The sequence below is a fragment of the Nerophis ophidion genome, linkage group LG19 (assembly GCF_033978795.1).
Source record: "Nerophis ophidion isolate RoL-2023_Sa linkage group LG19, RoL_Noph_v1.0, whole genome shotgun sequence".
Classification (NCBI taxonomy): Eukaryota; Metazoa; Chordata; class Actinopteri; order Syngnathiformes; family Syngnathidae; genus Nerophis; species Nerophis ophidion.
Window position 1 is genome coordinate 11,285,881 of NC_084629.1, and position 23,901 is coordinate 11,309,781.

Sequence of the window (23,901 nt, forward strand, 5' to 3'; positions counted from 1 at the left end):
TTCCAGACTACAGCAAACGTTACCCAGCTTGCAAATATTGTAATAAATCCATTAGAAGATAACAGCCTGCCGTTTCCTTTAACTTAGACACACACATCTATATCTTTGGCCATTCTGAGCCAGTCATTTCCAGGAGTTATCTCACCCTCTGAGAAGTTTTACTAATATTTTCCAATGTTGTAAAACTGTGTAGAATAAATATTACTGTCAGAATAATTTAATCCAAGTTATCACAAAACTTAGTGGGCCATGAGTTCCCGGCGAGAAGACAAAAGCGGTCTTTGATCTTACCAAGCAAAAGTCTTGTAAAACTCCACTGAGTAGGATGGGAAGCGACATGAAGGTGTTGGTTTCTTTGATGTATTGTAATCTACAGGAAGATTTGGTCTTGACCTGAGATCTACAAAGCGGAGAGAAAGCAGGACCTGATCCCCCTCCAGGCACATTTTTCTTTGAACTGTTTTGTGATCAAAGGCAGCGGCTGTTTACGACCCCCTTCCTTCAGAAATAGCTGTTGCCAACAGCTGTTAAAAAGGAGGCATGCAATCTTTCGTCAGAGCGTGGTGGGAGACTGCACAAGAGTACAGCCCGGACGTTTCTCCTCAATTGAGCTAAATTTGATTCTGTCTCTGTTTGATTTCTTGCTTCTTTGTCTGTTTAATAGATGTCATCAGTGTTTGAACCTGACAATAACATTTCAACATTTCTGTTAACGTAGATTTGCTTCAGCCGACACGTAGTCATTGTTATAGTAGGCTTATATAGCTAATATGAACATTTACATCATGTGTTGCCTTCATTATAACACCTATATAAGGCTTTTAATTTTTTGTGGCTCCAGACCGATATATATATATATATATATATATATATATATTTTTTTTTTTTTTTTTTTATTTTTTTTATTTTATTTTTTTTTTTTTTTTTTTTTTTGGCACTGTCAACATTTTGGGTTGCCCACCCCTGCATAGCCAAAGTTCAGCACTTATTTATTTCTATTTTCTAAGTGAACATATTATTAACAATTGCTTAAACATGGAAAAGAGGTAAGATTAATAAGCTCTTTCTGTCAGGCTTTCCCCTGACAGTTTGTCTATTTTTTAGTTTTTTCCTCTGCATTTGTCTGTTTCCTCTGTGTTTAGTATCTCTTGTATTTAGTTCCTGTCTACTGCTCTTATTTTGTCAGCTTCCTGTCTTGTTCCCTGAGTGCTGTGTTCCTCCTCAGCTGCGGCTGATTGGCACCTGGCCACACCCGTTGCCGATCAGCCTGCTGCTATTTGTACCTGCTTTGTCTTGTGTCAGTTGCTGGATCATTGTATTGTCGTTGCCACATATCACTCTTGTCGTGCTACCTGTCGTGTCGTTTTGTTTCAGCTACTACCTGTCATGCTACATTTTGTCCTGGTCGTCGTAGCGGTAAGCTGTTTCTGTTAGCATTAGTTATTTCCAGTTTTTCTGTTTGCTATCCACTATCTTCCATGCTAAAGTTCCTTTTTGTTTTCTAGCTTCCAGTGCTAGCTCCCTTAGTTTGTTATTCCACCCACGTGCGTGCTTTTTATTTGTTCTTGTTTAGTTGTAATTAAATCATGTTTTCATATTCTATGCCTGCCTCCGTCTCTGCATCTTGGGGTTCAACAACAAATACCCATGACACTTTCTTTGTATTAATTTTCGACGTTACTGAATGTAACTTTGGTAAGTGTGTTCAAAACAAATAAAACCATGACAAATACATACATATACATATATATATATATATATATATATATATATATATATATATATATATATATATATATATATATTTGTTTATATATATATATATATATATATGTCTTGATTGGATTATCCAGAGAATAGTGCTCGATACCGTGGTAGAGCGCAATATGTAGGTGTGGGAAAAAAATCACAAGACTACTTCATCTCACAGATCTGTTTCATGAGGGGTTCCCTCAATCATCAGGAGATTTTAATGGAAGCATTCACATACAATGGTTTATATAGGGCACAGAGTGGGTGGGTACAAGCAGGCGTAGGGTGTGGTGATTGGCTCATGTGTTACCTAGGAGGTGTTTCCGTTTGTGGCGGCATGTTGAAATGATTTCACTGCGCTTGTTGAGGGATGATAAATCTGGATGATATATAATAAACAGTTTCTCTTTTAAGCATAGGTTGCATCTTTTATTACCACTGTTGTAAGGTGTGCTGGATGCAAGAATTTGCCATGTTATTGAATATTCAACATTATTGTCTTTGAGGTTCCAAATGTGTTTGCTGAGTTCTGTAGAATTCTGCAAAGTCTGGTTTCTAAAGGAGGCGTTGTGATTATTCCATCTTGTTTTGAACGCTCCTTCGGTTAATCCTACGTACGTGTCGGATGTGTTAATGTCCTTGCGTATTACCTTTGCTTGGTAAACGACTGATGTCTGTAAGTAGTGAGATGAAGTAGTCTTGTGATTTTTTTCCCACACCTACATATATATATATATATATATATATATATATATATATATATATATATATATATATATATATATATATATATATATATATATATATATATATATATGTATATATATGTTGATGGCTTGAAACCCTAAATGTGACTTTGGGGCATTTGGCTCCTCGACTAAAGAAGGCTTGACATGAGCCGATCTTCTTCTGATTGTGAGCAGATTAATAAAACCCCTGCCAGGCATTATTATGTAACCGCAACAGTAAAACATGAAATAAATAAATATTTCCAGCAGCCGGCATACATGGCAACAAAGTGAAACATCAGCCTCTTGTGAAACAGTGAAAGTCCTCAACTCATCTGGCTTGAATTTACAAGTCATTCTCAGCATGTCTACAAACAGATGCCCGGGCTTTACAAGACTTGGCGCAAGACCACATGATCCATAAGACTGCGCACTTCAGTAAAGAATAAAAGCAGGCTGAAAAGTCGGCAAAAACTTCTGACTTCGATTGAATGGATGTAGACAACTTTCCTGGGCAACTTAGTCGCAGAGAGGCTAAATACATTTATATATATATATATATATATATATATATATATATATATATATATATATATATATATATATATATATATATATATGTATACACACACACATATATCTATATATATTATATGTATGTACACATATGTATGTATATGTATGTGTGTATACACACGCATGTATATATATGTATATATATATCTGTGTATATATGTATGTATATATATGTATATATGTACATGTATATACATACCTGTGTATATATGTATGTACATATATGTATATATGTACATGTATATACATACCTGTGTACGTATATATGTGTATATATGTATATACATGTGTATACATATAAATACAAACATATATATCGGCACATATGTTTGTATATGTATATATATGCATGTATATTTGTATATCTGTATATTTGTGTATATATGTATATATATGTATGCATATATGTATATGTGTATATATATATACATACATATATGTATATGTACATACAAACGTATATAAATGCATGTGTGTGTGTATATATATATATATATATATATACATACAAACGTATATACATGCGTATATATATATATATATATATATATATATATATATATATATATATATATATATATATATATCATGTAATTTGCAGTCTACCCCCTCTCATTTCAAACACATTAAACCCCCCTTAGTGAACAGCTGATTTTAACCACTGACGTACCACGTGACATGCAGCCCATGTGACCATATGAACCATCAGATTAGGACACGTCCACATGAACACAGACACTTAAAAACCACGTATTAGGATAGGATAGACAAAATTTATCCCACAACGGGGATGCATTTTTGTATGATTAAAATTGCTTTTTATTAGGTATGTAAATGTATACACACAAATGTAAATGTGTCTATGTATGTACGTATGACTGCATATGTGAGTGCATGAATGTGTATATGTATGTACAAACCCCGTTTCCGTATGAGTTGGGAAATTGTGTTGGACGCAAAGATAAACAAAATACAATGATTTGCAAATCCTTTTTAACCCATATTCAGTTGAATGCACTACAAAGACAATATATTTGATGCTCAAACTCATAAGCTTTATTTTTTTTGCAAATAATAATTTACTTAGAATTTCATGGCTGCAACATGTGCCAAAGTAGTTGGGAAAGAGCATGTATATGTATGTATGTATATGTATGTATATACTGTATATATATATATGTATGGATATACAGTATATTTGTGTGTGCATGTATGTATATTTTTTTTTGGGGGGGGGGGTGCTCGGGTCCTACTTGTCAGGCGGGGGTCGGCGCCTCAGGCTACTGCATCCGGGCTGCATATCCAGAGCTCCTGGGTCCCACCGTCAATCTCTTCCGGGTGCCCGCCTTGGTTGGGGCCTGCTGGGTCTAGTCCCCGCGTCTACCGCGTCTCCCTGTAATGTTTGTCTGATCTTGAATGGGATTGTGCTGAAAATTTTAATTTTCCTGAAGGAATAAATAAAGTACTATCAAATCTAATCTAATCTACTGTGGCAGTTTGGTGCTGCAAGTCGGCCGTCTGATGGGGTAGTGACCTTGTGTGTCAGCAAGTCTGTGATCTTTTATTTATTTTTTATATTTTTATATATATATATATATATATAGGTATGCAAATGTATCAAAATCTTGCCGTACGATATTATCACAGTATTAAGGCCAGGGTACGATTGTAGTATTTGGAACAGCATGGCAACATAAGATAGCTGAATTCTGATTGGATACAAACTAAAACTAAAAACAATAGCACTGGGAGGAACAAAATATAATACTTTGATATTTAGGGAAAGTAAATAAAAAAAATAATTGTATCTTTATTTCTGCACTGCAAAAACTGAAATCTAAGTAAGATTAAATATCTCAAATAAGGGTGATATTTGCTTATTTTTTTGTCTGATAAGATTGTTCTTCTCACGAAGCAGATTTATGTTAAGAGTGTTTTACTTGTTTTAAGGGTTTTGGTCCTAAAAGATATTACAGCTTGCTGCTGAGATTTTATGACCTATATTGAGTAAAACATGCTTGAAACTAGAATATCAACTGTTGCAAAGCTGTGTCATCAACACTCACAAGTATAAAAACTACTTTTTTAAAGTAACAATTTTATACTTAAAGCATGAACAAAAAAATCATGATGCCGAGTGCTTATTATTGTCAAGATAAGGGCACTAGCATTTACTTAATTTAAGGTTGGATTTATTCCCCCTGACTCCGGTTTCCATGGTTACTGTTCCTCTGCAGGCTTATCTAGATCATTATTGCCGCTCGCAAATACCTCGCACCCTCATGTCAGGGCTCTATTGTGTGTCCCTTTATATGTGTGACTTTAAAACTAACCATTTAATGATTTAGTATAATAACTATATGGTAGTTAGCATGTAAAAATATGATTATAGCTATATACTATTTGATTAGGTGTATGTGTACGCTAGCAATATAAGTAGTTAGCATTAAAAATATGTACCACCTGCTTCAAGACTAATTTAAATATGATTGGAATTTGTGTCTGTCAACATTTTCGTCACGTTTATATTCGTCGACATAACTGTCAAGTAATTTTGTCATTTTTTTGTAAATTTGCATTTGTTGTGATTCTGTTTTATTATGAGGAAAACAGTTCAATAACTAAGATGAACATTTTTAGTCAACAAAATTAAGACTGGTGCTTGTATAATTTAAACGTTTAAGTTGACCAACTTCTCGGTTTATGAACACAACCTTCTACTATCCTGGCGAGAGGCAGGATTTATAATTAGCATTAACTTTTACCGACTCAGAGGCGATGCAGCAGCTCACCCGCTCCGTATGTCGATATAGCAGCATCCGCTTATAATAACAATAATACTTGGTTAATATTTAGGTCACTACATGTATATGGGGTATTGTTGGCAGTTTTTCAATGTTTTTTTTCAGAGGGCTTTATGGACGCAATCGAGTATTCGCATTATCTGCATATTACATATTTGAATGCATAAAAAAATTAAGACATATTACCAGTTCTTGTCTTATAAGATAGGCAAGATAAAAAAATATAATGTATTTATATAATATGGGACCTACAATTGTTATCATAGCCAGACAACATCAACACACGTCCTTTGTTTCCACGATTCTTTATTTAAAAATGTCATCAAATAAAATCCATAAAAATAACAACTCTCTCCAAAAATATTGACAAGTTTTAAAGCTCTTTCCCAAAGAAAAATATCAATCATCCTTTATCAATCCTCCCGTCATAAACACACACACTTTAACTGTTGGGAAAAAAATAGTTTAACACTGTTATAAAATGACATGAGTCTTTACTTTTGTTTTTTGTTAGCATGTGGAAACAATGAACCTGGTCCGATACAGCTTGTTAGTGCGTTCATGATAAATAATAGGCAAGGAAATTAGAACCCATAACCTGAAAAAGTTGGATTTAAACGAATGGCTTTCAATGAAATGTCACAGCACAAGTCTTTAGAGTAACCTACATCGATTGTTTGAGTCTAGCAAGCCACACTAGGACACATTTAGTGAAAGGTGGTATAAAAGATGTACTTTGAATGATACTGGAGCGCCCTAGTGCGTTCAAAGTACATGTGGACAAAATAGATACACTTGCTATGGTAAGAGCCAGGAATTAAGTAGCGAACATAAATAAAAAATCCAAACTGCAACAGATTCATATTTCTGAATTATAGATGGCTACAAAATCATGAGTATTGATAAATTTGTTGATGAAAGATGCTATAGTAGTGCATTAAAAAACGCTTTTGTTGGTTTTCAAATGTAACACAAAGGCAAAAAAAATTATAATACAACCTTAAACACAAACATTAAAATGGTTAAAGTACCATATGATATAAGCTTAATTCATTAAATTTGAGTATTGTGCTTCTTTCCATTTTTAAAAAGGGAAAAATGTCCCCCCCCCCCCAAAAAATGACATGAAAATGCTATATGGATCACACTACGTAATGACTAAAAACATAATGGTCTCCCAAACAGAAGAAGTTTGGTCGGGATTTCTTAGTGAAATAACATCAAAGGACTCACTTCTACTAATATAAGAGCTAAGCAGCACAAGCTTGAGAACTTTGATGGATTAACAATTCAGTGTGTAACAGGACCCTGTCACAGTTGGGTACATAAATTGGTTTGGATTGTATTTGGTACAGTTAAGAAAATTTAATAATTGCTTCGTTTGTGTGTAAACAACTTTAATGGGTCTAACGGGACGCTGTCACAGTTCGGTACATAAATCGGTTTGGATCATTTTTGATAGAGTTAAGAAAATAACATAACTGCTTGGTTGTTGTCGAGACAACTTTAACGGGAATGGTTTCATTTATTGAGCAAATTCTTGACAAAAGCAAGTACAGCACGTTTAAACTTGCACAATTCAACATGTATGACAAGGGGGAAGAAGCAAAGCTGATTTAATTCTACCCCTATTGAAAATTGTCTGTGCTCTGGGTAAACTTCTGTACCATATTGGAAAATTTGATTACAAATTCATGTACCGTGACACCCCGACAATACTCTTTCTAGAGACACACGAATGCTACAGCAGCAACGAAGCTTGCAATCATTGTCAACCCAGAAATAACAAATAAATCACAGGACTTTTTCACACAATACAACAATGAATAAAAACACAAGTGCATATGTCTAGTAAGGCAAATATTAAAATTCACTTCTAGAAATCCCAGTAGATAGAGCGCAGGATTAACAACGAGCGCTGCACAAAACGTACAGGCTAGGTAAAGTTTTCAAAAGGAATACATTTTTGTTGGTGGGGAAGCTTTAATCATTCCAGAAAAAATGACTAGAATAAGCTTAGACCTCTGTTAAAGAGCTAAATAAGACAACTGTAAATATTACAGACAGAGCTTCTCAAAGCTATATAAATGTATCTGTTTGTAACAGGATAACCCCCCTCGCTCCATGTCCACCTTCCTTCCCTAAAAGCCCCCCCACCTCCACCAGTTATTTGATTCAAAGTGTAAACTACAGCGAGAAAAAGACAAACATGAAGATACCCACAGAGCAGACAAACAGTAGGCCCGAGTTGAGGAGGAGTTTGACTCGCGGGGACTCGTGCAGAATGTCTGCAACGTCCACAGCGTCCTCCTGGGACATTTTGTGCTGAGCGTTCTGCGATGGTGCCTTGTAGCCGCAAAACCAGTCCAGTCCACGAATGCACCGGCTGGTCTCGCTGCTGCCGTCGCCATGTTGTTCTTCATCTCGGATGTTGGCGAATCTGTCTGCTGGGGTAGCGGCAGGAGACGTACTGTCGCTTGGGGTTGCCGGATCGTGGTTCGTGGACGGGACCAAAAGTTTGATATCGGCTCCGTCCAGACATCGCTCCTTTTTAACGTCAGGGGGTAATTCTTTGTGTAGGCTTCCGTCGCCATTGCAATGGCTCTTCTCGGTAAGCATGCACATTTGCTCTCTATCCTTACAGGGCGCCTTTTTTACGTGGCGCAGCCCCCACACTGTTGTGGTGCGGACCTGCTCTTCATCCAGTGGAGACGTGAGAAGGCTGACCACCACAGCCACCAGTCCAGAGATCCAGAAGAGACCGGCCGCCACATACATGTAGTGGACGTTAACGATGAATGAAGGTCTGGTATCTGGCTGGTCGCAGCGAGGCTGCCGGTATATAAAGGCCAAGATGAGTCGTGTGGTACCAAGAGTGAACCCGATCATGCCTCCACAGAAAGCACCTTTCTCGTTACAGCGCTTCCAGAAAACACCGAGCAGGAACAGGGCAGCGATTGGCGGCGTGAGGTAGCCAGCAACCTCCTGGATGTAGAGATATGTCTGACCACCTTGCATCTCAATGACGACAGGAACCCAAGCGATACTGATGATCACCATGGCCACCACAAACAAGCGGCCCACAAAGAGCAGCTCGCGTTGGGATGCCTTCTTCCGAACCGTCTGGTAAATGTCCAGAGTGAAGATGGTGCTTGCACTGTTGAAGATGGAGTCCAAATCACTCATCAGGGCAGCAATCATGACTGCCATCATCAGACCCCTGAGTCCAACGGGCATCACGGCCATGACCAGACGAGGGTACGCAATGTTGGAGCAGCCGGCCTGAGAGCCGCATACAGCCATGCAGTGCTCTGGCCCGATGCAAGCTATCTCATCTGCAAACAAGATGCGAGAGATCATGCCCGGGATGACAATAACAAACATGGGAAGGATCTTGAGGAGCCCTGCCATGAGTGTCGAGCACTTTGCATGGACAATGTTCTTTGCTGCGAGCACTCTCTGAACAATGACTTGGTCAGCACACCAGTACCAAATGGAGGCAGGGGTTTGGCCTAGGATGAAGCCTGGCCAGGGGTTGTCTTCATCCAAAGGGCCGCGAAGAAGGCGGAAGGAGTTTGGTTTGGGATGAATGTGACAGGAGGGAGAATAGCTGTAGTTCCCTGCGGCCATAATGGCAGTAACATTGGGGATGGCCTCCATGTACTTAGTTTTGACACCTTCTAGCCCGCCCACTTTAACAAGGCTGATGATAGTTAATGTTAAGGCTCCACCGATCATCAACACTGCCTGAAGTGCATCTGTGTACAAAACAGCCACCAGTCCACCAGTGACAGTGAGCAGGGCGGTCATACTAATTAGCAGGACAATGGCCACGTAAAGGTTCCACCCAAGGGACTCCTGGATGAAGAGTGCGCCGGCATACAAGTCCACAGACAGCTTGGTGAAAATGTACAGGAGCAAGGACAAGAAAGCATAATAGACTTTGAGTCGGTTTCCGCCGTAGCGCTTGGACAGGTACTCGGGCATAGTGAAGACTCCCGAATTGATGTACACGGGGACGAAGACCCAGCCGAGCAGCTGCAGAAGCAGGAGGGCGTTAAACTCCCATGCTCCCACTGCAAATCCACTTGCTGCTCCTGATCCAGCCAGTCCGATGAAGTGTTCGCTGCCGATATTACTCACAAAGAGCGACGCACCAATCACTATCCATGACATTGAGCGTCCGGCGAGGAAGTAGCCGGTGACGGTGCTACGGTTGGCTTTCCACATGGCGCAGAAGCCGATGACGAACACCAGGACAAAGTACAGCACTACGACAGCAATATCGGCCGCCTCCATTCGACTCATTTTCAAAAGTAAAAAAAGGACTTCTTAGAGTAATCAGTGAAAATTCAGTAATCTTATGAAACCAAAAAATACTAGAAATGCTCTGCTTTGGTTTGCTGTCTGGATGGAAGCTGTGGTATCCACCGCCAGGTTTAATTCACTAGCAGTGCGTCAGATGGGCTTATCCACTGGCACTCACGGTGTTCTACTTTTATAGGATGTTGCGGGCTTCTGGTCTAGAAAAGTCTAGAGTTTTTGTTCCTGTAAGACAGCAAAGGCAAAGAAAAACACCTCATTAGATATTTTGTTTAAGTGAAAATGGGTAAATAGTAATGGTTTTGTTTTGAACATAAGTTACATTGGGGAACATCACGTTTAAACTTACACAATTCAACATGTCTGAAAGGATTAGGAAGACACAGATCTTATTTAATCCTATATATTTAATCCTACAGTGCATCCGGAAAGTATTCACAGTATTTCACTTTTTCCACATTTAGTTATGTTACAGCCTTATTCCAAAATTGAATAGATATTTGTCCTCAAAATTCTACAGACAATGTCAGAACTACAATGTGAAAAGTTTTTTGTAATGTTACATATTTATTTTTAAAAAACCTAATCATTTGTACATAAGAATGCACAGCCTTTGCTCCATGCTTTGTGCATGCACATTTGCCAGCAATTACAGGCTCAAGTATTTTTTAATACGATGCCACAAACTTGGCACACCTATCTTTGGGCAGTTTTGCCCATTCCTCTTTGCAGTACCTCTCAAACTCCCTCTGGTTTAGGGCTGCAACACATAATTATTTTGATAGTCAATTGGTCAACAATTATCTTAACAACAAGTCGACTGATCAGATAACAAAGCGTACACATATTAAATGGTTTTTAATTTGTCTATCGACTTCTAAATGCAGCTAAAATTATTTTTGAAAGATGTTTACAAACAACAAAGACGACTAATTCATTCATAAATACTGATTTATACTGTAACTGTGCTGCTCTTTCAGCTGTTAAAAAATAATTAACTATTACATTGTTGTCCATTTAAAAGAAAGGAAAGGCAAAGTGTTAAAAACAACAATTAACCTTGTTTAGGTATTTAAAAAAAAAAAAAGTTAAAATAGCAGCAATGAAAACAAACAAAACACAAAATCTAACTTCGTCAAAAAGAAAAGCATTTTGTAGTGTTAAAAAAACCGCACACTGGTATATTGACTATTGAATAACTCTTGGCAGATTTAGCATTTTAATAGACTCCATGTGTAGATGTATTATCTTTGATTAATACTTAAAATGTTGGTTATTTAATAGATTGTGTTTAATCTTATGATACCCCCGCAATGGTGCCTGTCGGTCTCTGTGGGTTTGTGCGTGCGTATTGCGTTTGTTAAACTGCTTCTTTTCTTTTTTTTTTCAACGTTGCAAATTGATGCTATATTAAAAGGTTTAGCTGGCTGACTTGGGCTAAAACTATAGTTGTCTCACTCTTGTTAGCTAGCTAGCCAGGTAGAAGCTAACACTCTTACAGAGGTTGAGACCGCATCATGCCTCCGCAAAGGTGTACTGCCATAAAAATGCAAAATGAGCAATGTATTCATGTTTTTGACAACAATATGAGGAAATGGGCTTCACGGTGGCAGAGGGGTTAGTGCAGGGGTGCCCATTACGTCGATCGCGAGCTACCAGTCGATCTTGAGCCTGGCTTATAAAAAAAAATAGACCTAAAAATTAGTGATCATCAATCTTCACCAAGACTTCACTTGAATGACATTCACGGTACCGGAGGGTCTTGTGAGATGACGCTGGCTGCTGCAAGATCATTATTATTAAAATATGACCGAGAGGAAGGCGAGAAACACTTTTTATTTCAACAGACTCTCGCGCCGTACCTTCCGTCAAAACTCTAAAGGCCGACTGCACATTTCCTATCTTCACAATAAAAGCCCTGCTTCATGCTGCCTGTGCTAACTAAATACAGAGTCTCGGAAAACTGGCGTGCACAAGCGATCCCTCAGAAAGCTGGCGTGCACATCACTTGTGCACGCCAGCTTTCCGAGACTCTTATTTTGTTAGCGCAGGCAGCATGAAGCAGGGCTTTTATTGTGAAGATAGGAAATGTGCAGTCGGCCTTTAGAGTTTTGACGGAAGGGACGGCGCGAAAGTCTGTTGAAATAAAAAGTGTTTCTCGCCTTCCTCTGTCATTTTTTCAAAATAATGAACTGGCAGCAGCCAGCGTCATCTCACAAAACCCTCGGGTGCTGTGAATGTCAATCAAGCAAGCTACGGAATTTGCCGCCAATGTTTTTCTTGTAAAGTGTATGGAAGCTGGATGAATTAGATGCCAAAAACCAACCACTTTCATGTGGTATTGTACAGAAAGGACAACTTTTTTTCTCCTCCAATTGAAAATGTGGGCGTTATCATCATTACTGTCTGATTCCAATCAATGCAAGTCATCAGAATCAGGTAATACACCAACTTATATTCTTGTCTTCGTGAAAGAAAGACATCTATATGTGTTACACATGCTTGTATTATCATTAAACACATTTAACTTGTTTACAAAAATGTCTCTTTCATAAATAAATAAATATAAATGATATATATAAATGAGGTAGATCCCCTCGAGTTGGTCAATTGAAAAGTAGCTCGCCTGCAGAAAAAGTGTGGGCACCCCTGGGTTAGTGTGTCTGCCTCACAATACGAAGGTCCTGAGTCGTCTGGGTTTCAATCCCGGGCTTGGGATCTTTCTGTGTGGAGTTTGCATGTTCTCCCCGTGAATGCGTGGGTTCCCTCCAGGTACTCCGGCTTCCTCCCACTTCCAAAGACATGCACCTGGGGATAGGTTGATTGGTAACACTAAATTGGCCCTAGTGTGTGAATGTGAGTGTGAATGTTGTCTATCTGTGTTGGCAACTTGTCAAGGGTGTACACCACCTTCCCGCCGATTGTAGCTGAGATAGGCACCAGCGCCCCCCACCACCCCAAAAGGAATAAGCGGTAGAAAATGGATGGATGGATGGATGGATGGATGGATGAGGAAATGGCCTTAAACTTTAAACGTTAGCACTGGTGTTGTTTTTGCGAGTGACCCACTTCCACCTGGCTATAAATACTTTTTTTTTAATTAATTTGCAAAAAAATAAAAATAAAATTAAAGCCTTCTTCACGTTGTCATTACAGGAAATCTGTAGAATTTTGAGGACCAAAATTAATGTATTTCATTTGGGAATAAGACTAACATAATATGTGGAAAAAAGTAAAGCACTGTGAATACTTTGCAGATGCAATGGAAGTGAATACAAATTGGATGGACATCACGTCTAAAAATTAAAAATACATACAATGAAGTTTAGCATTAGCAACACGACAGCATTATTCAGATGTGAGCTAATCACGGGGTTAGGTTTTAAATTGTTTGAGCCAATGACTTTCTAGATTAATCTTATAGGCAAAAAAAAATACAGACTAAGCACAACCGCTCTAAACTTTTTAAAGAAGATTAATAACATTAGATAATAAATCAAGGAGTTGAATTACAATCGCAAATAATGCAGCTGAAGAAGACTCTGCAGTCCGAAATGACATGGTGAAACTTTAAACTTTGCTCTCCAACTTCAATTCCTCGAAAGTCTGCGAGAAAGTTATTTCAAGTAAACTTTTTGAAATAGTAGAGGATGAAATCTCTAAATAAATATTCAAAAGGTTATAAATTATGAAATAAACTGGAAATTCTGTGACATTGAGTTTTCCCCAAATGACAACACATACATATTTGGTCGAATGTAGTCTAAATTTGAGGTATGTTTTAGTTCCATGTCTCTCTTAAAAAAAAAAACCCAGCATGGTTACATCCATTGAACATAGTAGACATGCTTTACAGCAAAATTCATACACTCCCTTATAGTAGTGCCTCTGCTTTGTGTCAGTCTCTGTAAAAGAAGCCTTTGTTGTTATTTTAGTGACTCCTCATCAAGGCTATGCTCCACAAGTGCATCCTTCCTGCCTGCTAGCTTCTGAACCAAAGTCCTGACAAACACTATAAACCAGAACAACACAGTGAATTTCTTTCAGGTATTTAGTCAGATTTTGGATGAAATATCACACTCATTTAATTAGTTAAGAAATTTTGGCTTTTTTTTTTTTAAATTTCCCACCCCAAACACAGGCTACCTCAAATAAGCCATGGTATTAATTCCTGTTTTCTCTTAAAATTGGTAGGACTTAAAACAAAAGAAATACAATCGTTAAAAATTAAATAACCAATTAAATTGGAAATTTGGATTTTGGGAAAAAAAAAGTATGCACTTGAACAACTGGGAAACTTTTTTGGCAACAATAAAAGAGCTTACTTTTTTTGTACAATTTCAAAATGTGTGTCAACACCAAAATAATAAAGGAGCCTTGGTCCGCTGAAATTTAGTAAAGGATTGTGAACAATAAAAATCATGCACTACTATAAATGGGGAAAAAGTATTTTCTTGTTATTTAATAACCATATCAATCATCAATCAATCAATGTTTACTTATATAGCCCTAAATCACTAGTGTCTCAAAGGGCTGCACAAACCACCACGACATCCTCGGTAGGAAAACTCACACCCAGAGGGACATTGGTGACAATAATGACCCAGTGGGACGTCGGTGACAATGATGACTATGAGAACCTTAGAGAGGAGGAAAGCACCCATACTTCTTCTTTGAAACTTTGTCAAATGTTTTGCAAAATACACAGACATCCGAATTAGTAGAAAACAAGACAATTTTTCAGGTATGCTTTTACTTACAAATATGTTAACATTTTTTGGCTAGAGTTGAATATTTTTGTATTTTTATATTATTAAAATTCAAATTGTGACTGTTGAATAATGACCAAGGAAAATGTAGCTGTATTGTGCTTTTTTTTTTACTAAATCACCTTGAGAGAAAGCTACTGACACCAGCCCACTAGAAAAACATTGACATGAGTTAAGCGGACTAATAAATTAGTATTAGTCCTATCTTGCGAGTTACAGGATGCACGGAGTAAGGTGTTTCCGATAGAAACTGAACCTGGGCCAGGTATTATTTATTGTTCTGCTTCTGCAAAAAGAAACCAAAACCAGTGAGCTCACGTAAGTTTATGAACCAAGTTCTTGAAGATAAGGACATCCTGGTACAATAATACAACACACATGCTCAATTAACATACTTTATAATGTTTAACTCACCAAATGGCTAATGCAGTATTCAAAAAAAATCATAGTCATGAATTAAAACCGAATTAAAATGGTTATGATTGTCAAAGCTCCTCCACATGACAGCACCTACTGCAAAAAGCTAGTCAAAGATACGCTACATCAGTGGTCCCCAACCTTTTTGTAGCTGCGGACCGGTCAACGTTTGATAATTTGTCCCGCGGCCCGGCGGGGATTTTTTTTTCTGTGTGTCATGAAAAAGGGAGTTTTTTGGGGTTGGTGCACTAATTGTAAGTGTATCTTGCGTTTTTTATGGTAATTTAATAAAAAAAATTATAAAAAATTATTCTGCGGCCAGGTACCAGTCGAACCCGGTGGTTGGGGACCACTGCGCTACATGATGTACCTTCTTCTGTTTTTCAGGACATATTTCAAAAACTCCAGTCAGAGATCTATATAACTGGAGTGTTCTGCTGTTTTTCCTATAGATGCTAAATCGGCATACTTTTTCCACCAAGGGTCTCTTACTGAATGCAGTGGACCACTTTGATATGTTTATGTATTTTCTAATTGTAGTAAAAAGATGAAAAAAACGTGTTTTTAAATTATTAGTCATTAGAATCTATATTATCATCCTCTTTATATTGTGCAATTTTTACCATGTTTCACAAGGACTATTTGTATTTCTGCCATGTACCGCTGGCCACTAAAAAAACAAGCTCCATTTTGGACAGAGCTGCTTTACATGACAGGAGTATTCTGCTTTTTATTTAAACCGTTTGCAGGGAATGCTAGCCTAAAATCAGTCATATGAGAAGAGTGCTCTGCTGTTTATAAGGATCTCTAACAAGGTCAAAAAAGCCCTCTATAACAATACTTTTTAACCATAGGGTCGCCAAAAAAATATAGGTTTCTAAGCTTTACAGAGGCACTCAGTTGTAATACACTTTTCCACCACTTGTTGCAGTAATGACAATGTCAAACAAACATAAGAAGTCTGGGAAGCGTCTTACTGATAAAAATCATGACTAAAGTGATAAAGCTGTATTTTCATTTTATTGACAGTTCATTTAAGAAACATACATTACTGTCATTTATTAGTCATTTAGTTAGAATTGATGTACAGTCGTGGTAAAAAAAAGTTTACATACACTTGTAAAGAACATAATGTCATGGCTGTCATGAGTTTCCAATAATTTCTACAACTCTTAGTTTTTTGTGATAGAGTGATTGGAGCACATAATTGTTGGTCACAAAAAAAACATTCATGGAGTTTGGTTCTTTTATGAATTTTTTATAAGTCTACTGAAAATGTGACTAAATATGCTGGGTCAAAAGTATACATACAGCAATTTTAATATTTGGTTACATGTCCCTTGGCAAGTTTGACTGCAATAAGACGCTTATGACAGCCATCCACATGCTTCTGGTTAAATTTTTGACCACTCTTCTTGACAAAATTGGTGCAGTTCAGCTAACTTTGTTGGTTTTCTGACATGGACTTGTTTCTTCAGCATTGTCAGCATGTTCTCAAAGGGGTTAAAGTCAGGACTTTGGGAATGCCATTCTAAAACCTTAATTTTAGCCCGATTTAGCAATCCTTTACCACTTTTGACATGTGTTTGGGGTTACTGACCTGTTGGAACACCCAACTGCGCCCAAGATCCAACCTATGGGCTGATGATTTTAGGTTGTCCTGAAGAATTTGGAGGTAATCTTCCATATACTCTATGTAAAGCACCAGTTCCATTGGCAGAAAAACAGGCACAGAGCATAATACTAACATCACCATGTTTGACGGTAGGCCTGGTGTTCCTGGGATTAAAGGCCTCACCTTTTCTCCTCCAAACATATTGCTGGGTATTGTGGTCAAACAGCTCGATTTGTGTTTCATCTGACAACACATGGACAAAGATAAAACCTTCTGGAGGAAAGTTCTGGGGTCAAATGAAACCAAAATTGAGCTGTTTGGCCACAATGCCCAGCAATATGCTTGGAGGAGAAAATATGGTGGTGGTGGTGGTTTTATGCTCTAGGCCTGTTTTGCTGCCAATTGAACTTGTGCTTTACAGAAAGCAAATGGGACACTGAAAAAGGAGGATTACCTCCAAATTTTTCAGGACAACCTAAAATCATCAGCCCGGAGGTTGGATCTTGGGCGCAGTTGGGTGTTCCAACAGGACAATGGCCCCAAACACAAGTCAAAAGTAGTAAAGGAATAGCTAAATCAGGCTAGAATTAAGGTTTTAGAATGGCCTTCCCAAAGTCCTGACTCAAAGGTGTGGACAATGCTGAAGAAACAAGTCCATGTCAGAAAACCAACACATTTAGCTGAACTGCACCAATTTTGTCAAGAGGAGTGGTCAAAAATTCAAAGAGAAGCTTGTGGATGGCTACCAAAAGCGCCTTATTGCAGTGAACCTGCCAAGGGACATGTAACCAAATTTAACATTGTTGTATGTATACTTTTGACCCAGCAGATTTGGTCACATTTTCAGTAGCACCATAATAAATTCATAAAAGAACCAAACTTCATGAATGTTTTTTGTGACCACAGGACACTTTTCCACTTTGCATCAGTCCATCTTAGATGGGTTTGGCTTTGCATAGTTGAGTTTTAACTTGCACTTACAGATGTAGCGACCAACACCATGCACCTACTCAGTGGCCTAGTGGTTAGAGTGTCCGCCCTGAGATAGGTAGGTTGTGAGTTCAAACCCCTGCCGAGTCATACCAAAGACTATAAAAATGGGGCCCATTGCTTCCCTGCTTGGCACTCAGCATCAAGGGTTGGAATTGGGGGTTAAACCACCAAAAAGATTCCCGGGCGCAGCCACCGCTGCTGCCCACTGCTCCCCTCAACTCCCAGAGGGTGATCAAGGATGATGGGTCAAATGCAGAGAATAATTTTGCCACACCTCAGACTTAGACTTCCTTTTTATTGTCATTCAAATTTTAACTTTACAGCACAGATTAGAACCAAATTTCATTGCATAAGCTCATGGTAGTGCAGGATAAAAGATAAAAAAAAGCAATAAGGTGTGTGTTTGACAATCATTGGTACTTTATTTAGCACTGCACACATGTATGCAATTTTTAAAACATTTCTTTTGTAGTACATTTGATTAGTATTTAGTTTTTATAATCAACCAGATCAAAGCTTTGGGAATAACCTTTGGGATGAACATATCCCTTGACAAGGTTTATCCTGTTAAAATGAGAGTAAGTCAGATTTTTTTATTGAATATGAATAAAATCAAGAGTAAGATTACTAATTTAGTGTAAATATTTTATCAAAAAGGTTAAGAATCTCTGTTCTAAACCAGGGTTTCTGCAGGTATTAAAATATATAATTTAATGCTTTTTAATGCCTTAATAATGCAACTTTAAAAAATTTGAAAGCCCATGTACTACTGACAATCGTTATTATATGGTCGAAAGCAGAGGTCGGGAACCTTTTTGGCTGAGAGAGTCATGAAAGCCAAATATTTAAAAATGTATTTCTGTGAGAGCCACATAAAATGTTTTAACACTGAATACAACTAAATGCGTGCATTTTAAGTAAGACCATCATTTTTAGAGTATAATAAGTCTCTTATTATTTTTAATAATAACGTTATTCTGAAGCTAACCAATAATAAATAAAATACTTCTTACCATTAATGCGACTTCTAGAACAGGTGCGGTAGAAAACGGATGGATGGATTAAAATGCATGAGAATGTTTTATATTTTCTACGATTACCAGCGGAATTATTAATTACTTATTGTGTTAAGCAATGTCAGGTGAGATTAATCTGATAGTCAGATGCAGTCATCAAAAGAGCCACAGGTTCCCTACCCCGGGTCAATTGCCTGTATGGACAAAATTGTAAGCATTTGACCATAATAATATTGAATAGTTGAAACATTTACATTAACTGTGGCCTAACTAAGCACTAATTTATTCCTAACATATGCAAGCAACCCTTTCAAGCGTAATAAACATATTTCATTCCTGTAGTATTTTTATCCATTGCAATTGGAAGGTCAATAACATAATTATCCTAAATAGGTAAACAAATATAATTAAATGGACTTTTGTTTAGTTTAGTCTCAAGTTTATTGTTCTTCGGTCAACAAACAGTTATACATACAAAAAATGAAAAAAAAAAAATGTTGCAGAGCGAAAGGGTTTAGGCTGAAGTTGAAAACTTATTGCGCCTAACCCTATAAGCAATGTCAAGTACAAAATAAATATAAACTTCTGAAAAATATTGAAATGTCCTTTGCACAACATATTGTGAATACACATTATACACAAGATGAACGTAGTTCAATTATATACACAGGAAAGGCATGTGAAATATCCTTGCACACGTACTAAACCTTTGCACCAATTATATACTATATAGACAAACAATTATACTTCCATTATTATTTATATCCCACGTTTAGTTTTTAATTAACATTAATCACAATGTTGATTCAAGAGTGATATAATTTTTCAAGACAATGGTCTTCAAGTGTTTTTTAAATGTATGAATGGAACTGGAACATTTTAAGGAATCATCCAAGCTGTTCCACAGTTGAACTCCTCTAACAAACACATCTACTTTTTAAGCTCGTTCTAATTTTTGCTTTCTGAAAGAAAGCTGAACCTCTGAGGTCATAGGGATTCTCTCTCGGTTTGAACCTCACCTGTAGACACCTTGGCAGCACGTGGTTATGAGCTTTGTAAGCCACAATAGTAGTATTGAGGTCAACAAGATCGTGCAGTTTTAATGTATTTAATTTAATGAACAGAGCATTGGCATGTGTAAATATTGTACTTCAATAAATATTGACCATCTTGAAATGCATTTTTTGCCCCAATTTGAAAAAAGAAAGACTAAACCGTCAAGTGGTTTCTTTGTTGTCTTTTTTGTTGCCTATTGCAATTGTATAAATTTTAGTAAAGTACCACTGATAGTCACACACACACTGGGTGTGGTGAAATTACCCTCTGCATTTGACCCATCCCCTTGTTCCAGCACCCTGGGAGGGGAGGGGAGGGGAGCTGTGAGCAGCAGCAGTGGCCGCGCTCGGGAATCATTTTGGTGATTTATTTATAAATTCTTCTTTCTTTTTTAGTTTATTTCGAACATAAACATACTTACAACATAATACATCAGACAATTTCATATCATTTTACATCACATCATGTCCGAAAAGGAGTAGGAAGAAGAAAGCTTATTCAATCCTACTACCCCTTTCCCACGTCAGAGCGTTTACAAATATATAAATTCATTTACTGACCTTTTTTATAGTAAAATGACATCCGTGAATGAGTAATACAACAGTTTTGTAATATTTAATTAATTAATTCGGTCATTATTAACATACTGAGATGAACACTCTTATTTTCAATAAGGTTGAAAGTGTTTCTCATAATTCTTCTTCTTTGTACTTTGTAAGCACTATTAATTTGAACAGCCTTTTAAACTGGATCATATCAGTACAATGTTTAACTTCATTACTTAATACATGTTTAACTTCATTACTTAATACATTCCATAATTTAATTCCACATAATGATATGCTAAAGGTTTTAAGTGTTGTACGTGCATACAAATGTTTTAAATTCGATTTTCCTCTAAGGTTATATTTCTCCTCTTTGGTTGAGAATATTTGTTGTACATTCTTTAGTAGCAGGTTATAATGTAGGGGGCGGTATAGCTCGGTTGGTAGAGCGGCCGTGCCAGCAATTTGAGGGTTGCAGGTTCAATTCCCGCTTCCGCCATCCTAGTCACTGCCGTTGTGTCCTTGGGCAAGACACTTTACCCACCTGCTCCCAGTGTCACCCACACTGGTTTAAATGTAACTTAGATATTGGGTTTCACTATGTAAAGCGCTATATAAATATAATTCACTTCACTTTCATGTTTAGAAAATAAAGGACTTTATCATCCATCCATCCATCTTCTTCCGCTTATCCGAGGTCGGGTCACAGGGGCAACAGCCTAAGCAGGGAAACTCAGACTTCCCTCTCCCCAGCCACTTCGTCAAACTCTTCCCGGGGGATCCCGAGGCGTTCCCAGGCCAGCCGGGAGACATAGTCTTCCCAACGTGTCCTGGGTCTTCCCCGTGGCCTCCTACCGGTTGGACGTTCCCTAAACACCTCCCTAGGGAGGCGTTTGGGTGGCATCCTGATCAGATGCCCGAACCACCTCATCTGGCTCCTCTCGATGTGAAGGAGCAGCGGCTTTACTTTGAGTTCCTCCCGGATGGCAGAGCTTCTCACCCTATTTCTAAAGGGAGAGCCCCGCCACACGGCGGAGGAAACTCATTTCGGCCGCTTGTACCCGTGATCTTATCCTTTCGGTCATGACCCAAATGGGAATGTAGATCAACCGGTAAATTGAGAGCTTTGCCTTCCGGCTCAGCTCCTTCTTCACCACAACGGATCGGCACAATGTCCGCATTACTGAAGATGCCGCACCGATCCGCCTGTCGATCTCATGATCCACTCTTCCCTCACTCGTGAACAAGACTCCTAGGTACTTGAACTCCTCCACTTGGGTCTCCTCCCCAACCCGGAGATGGCATTCCACCCTTTTCCATTCGAGAACCATGGATTCGGACTTGGGAGGTGCTGATTCTCATTCCGGTCGATTCACACTCGGCTGCAAACCGATCCAGTGAGCGCTGAAGATCCCGGTCAGATGAAGCCATCAGGACCACATCATCTGCAAAAAGCAGAGACCTAATCCTGCGGTCACCAAACCGGAACCCCTCAACGCCTTGACTGTGTCTAGAAATTCTGTCTTTATAAATGATAAATGGGTTGTACTTGTATAGCGCTTTTCTACCTTCAAGGTACTCAAAGCGCTTTGACACTACTTCCACATTTACCCATTCACACACACATTCACACACTGATGGAGGGAGCTGCCATGCAAGGCGCCAACCAGCACCCATCAGGAGCAAGGGTGAAGTGTCTTGCTCAGGACACAACGGACGTGACGAGGTTGGTACTAGGTGGGGATTTGAACCAGGGACCCTCGGGTTGCGCACGGCCACTCTCCCCACTGCGCCACGCCGTCCCAATATCACAATATTCTAATTTTCTGAGACAGTCCTGTATATATTCACTATTTCTAGAAGTCTGCTTTGACATCACTCAAGGGGGTTTTTGGAGAACCCTTCCACACTCCACTTGTTGTCCCCGTTGCTTGGAATAATGAGGCTGCCGACATGGAGAGTGTGTTGCAGGTTGCAAGGCAACCTCTTTGCTGCGTTGAACAATGGCCGCTTTAATGCATCGCACGACGCCTGACTGGCCAACTGACTGACTGACTTAAATCACACGGAGTCGGCGCACAGCGGCTCACCTATTTAGACACCGAGAATGTTCTAGAACATTCTACAACATTCGTCCACGCGCACCTCACGTGTGCGCCAATATTAAAACCCCTATAAAGTCATTTTATGATATATACTTAATTATTACTGTACATGCGCATTGTGACATTTTTTGGCGAGTAAATAAGACTTACCAAAAAAAATTTACATGCGAGTGTCACTTTCGACCAGGAAATGACCGCTATATACGTTGGACGACATTGCACCTTTTTTTTTTTTTTCTTTTTTTTTTTTAAACACATTTAATAAAAACACATTAATTCGGAGGGAAATAAAATGCTACAGCAGTTGGGAACCGAGAAATAAAAACATTTATTACCTTTTAAGCTAGCTGTCGGGATGCTAAAGGCGACAAGCAAACACGCCCCCGTGGAGGAATGATGAGGAAGAAAGCAGCGCTCCTTCCAGCAAACCAGTGCACCTCTCCTGTGGAAAGGAAGACAAAAGAAACGTCCTTCTTTGAGAAAATTCAAAACGAAAACAAGGATGCGGCGTCTGATAACGGCGATTTGAATGGTGTTAATGGTGATGCCAAGCCGCCTCTTCTCCTTATACTTTACTAGACCGAGGCTAGGCCACGCCCCACACGTGTGGCTCACTCGTGACGCGATTGGCTGCACATTAAAAAAAAAGATACAATTTTAGCAAGACATTTGAGTTGCATATAAACTTAAGGCATGTTCTTACCTTCTTATTCTTTGTGTGCACAAGGAAATAAGTAAATACAGCGAACCGCTCCTCTCTGGGGGACACACCCACCTTTTATGGATGCTCCCTTGTTTTCTGATAATGAAAGAGGAATTTTGTCTATACAACAAATTAATTCAAAGGAAATATGATGAGGAATATTACAAAACTGTTGCTGATTAATCTAATAATGTCAGTGGAATTTATTGATTTAAGCATTTCTCAACATATAAAAGGCAGTAAAAGTGACGAGTGGTACAGCACAAAGCGGCCAGGTAGAGGATTAAAAGTTTGAGCTGCTGCAAGTCATGGAAAGTACCAGACACTCTCCCTACATGGACTGATTAGAGAAAACTAATCTGATTGATTGAAGGTGACGTGCACATCTAGAAGTTTCTTGAAATAACACGTTCAATTTGCAACAAAACCTTTAGGAAAAATTCAAATGTATTTAATGCCCCACATTTACCTTTTCTAAATGTATTGTGTCATCATCCTA

At 38.3% G+C, this 23,901-nt stretch overlaps 1 protein-coding gene across 1 annotated transcript; it reads right to left on the minus strand.

Moving 5' to 3' along the window:
- Nucleotides 1–6,149: 6,149 nt before the first annotated feature.
- On the minus strand, nucleotides 6,150–23,512 carry slc5a3b (solute carrier family 5 member 3b). The gene is made up of 3 exons (XM_061879148.1): nucleotides 23,403–23,512; nucleotides 23,035–23,329; nucleotides 6,150–10,408 (listed from the first exon to the last, which is right to left on the minus strand). Exon 3 carries the CDS (start codon nucleotides 10,166–10,168, stop codon nucleotides 8,048–8,050), a length of 2,121 nt encoding a protein of 706 aa, XP_061735132.1. The 5' UTR covers nucleotides 10,169–10,408; nucleotides 23,035–23,329; nucleotides 23,403–23,512; the 3' UTR covers nucleotides 6,150–8,047.
- Between the last annotated feature and the right edge of the window lie 389 nt (nucleotides 23,513–23,901).

Coding starts and splice junctions, on each gene's coding strand:
- slc5a3b (XM_061879148.1), bottom strand. CDS start 10,168: ATGAGTCGAATGGAGGCGGCCGATATTGCTGTCGTAGTGCTGTACTTT.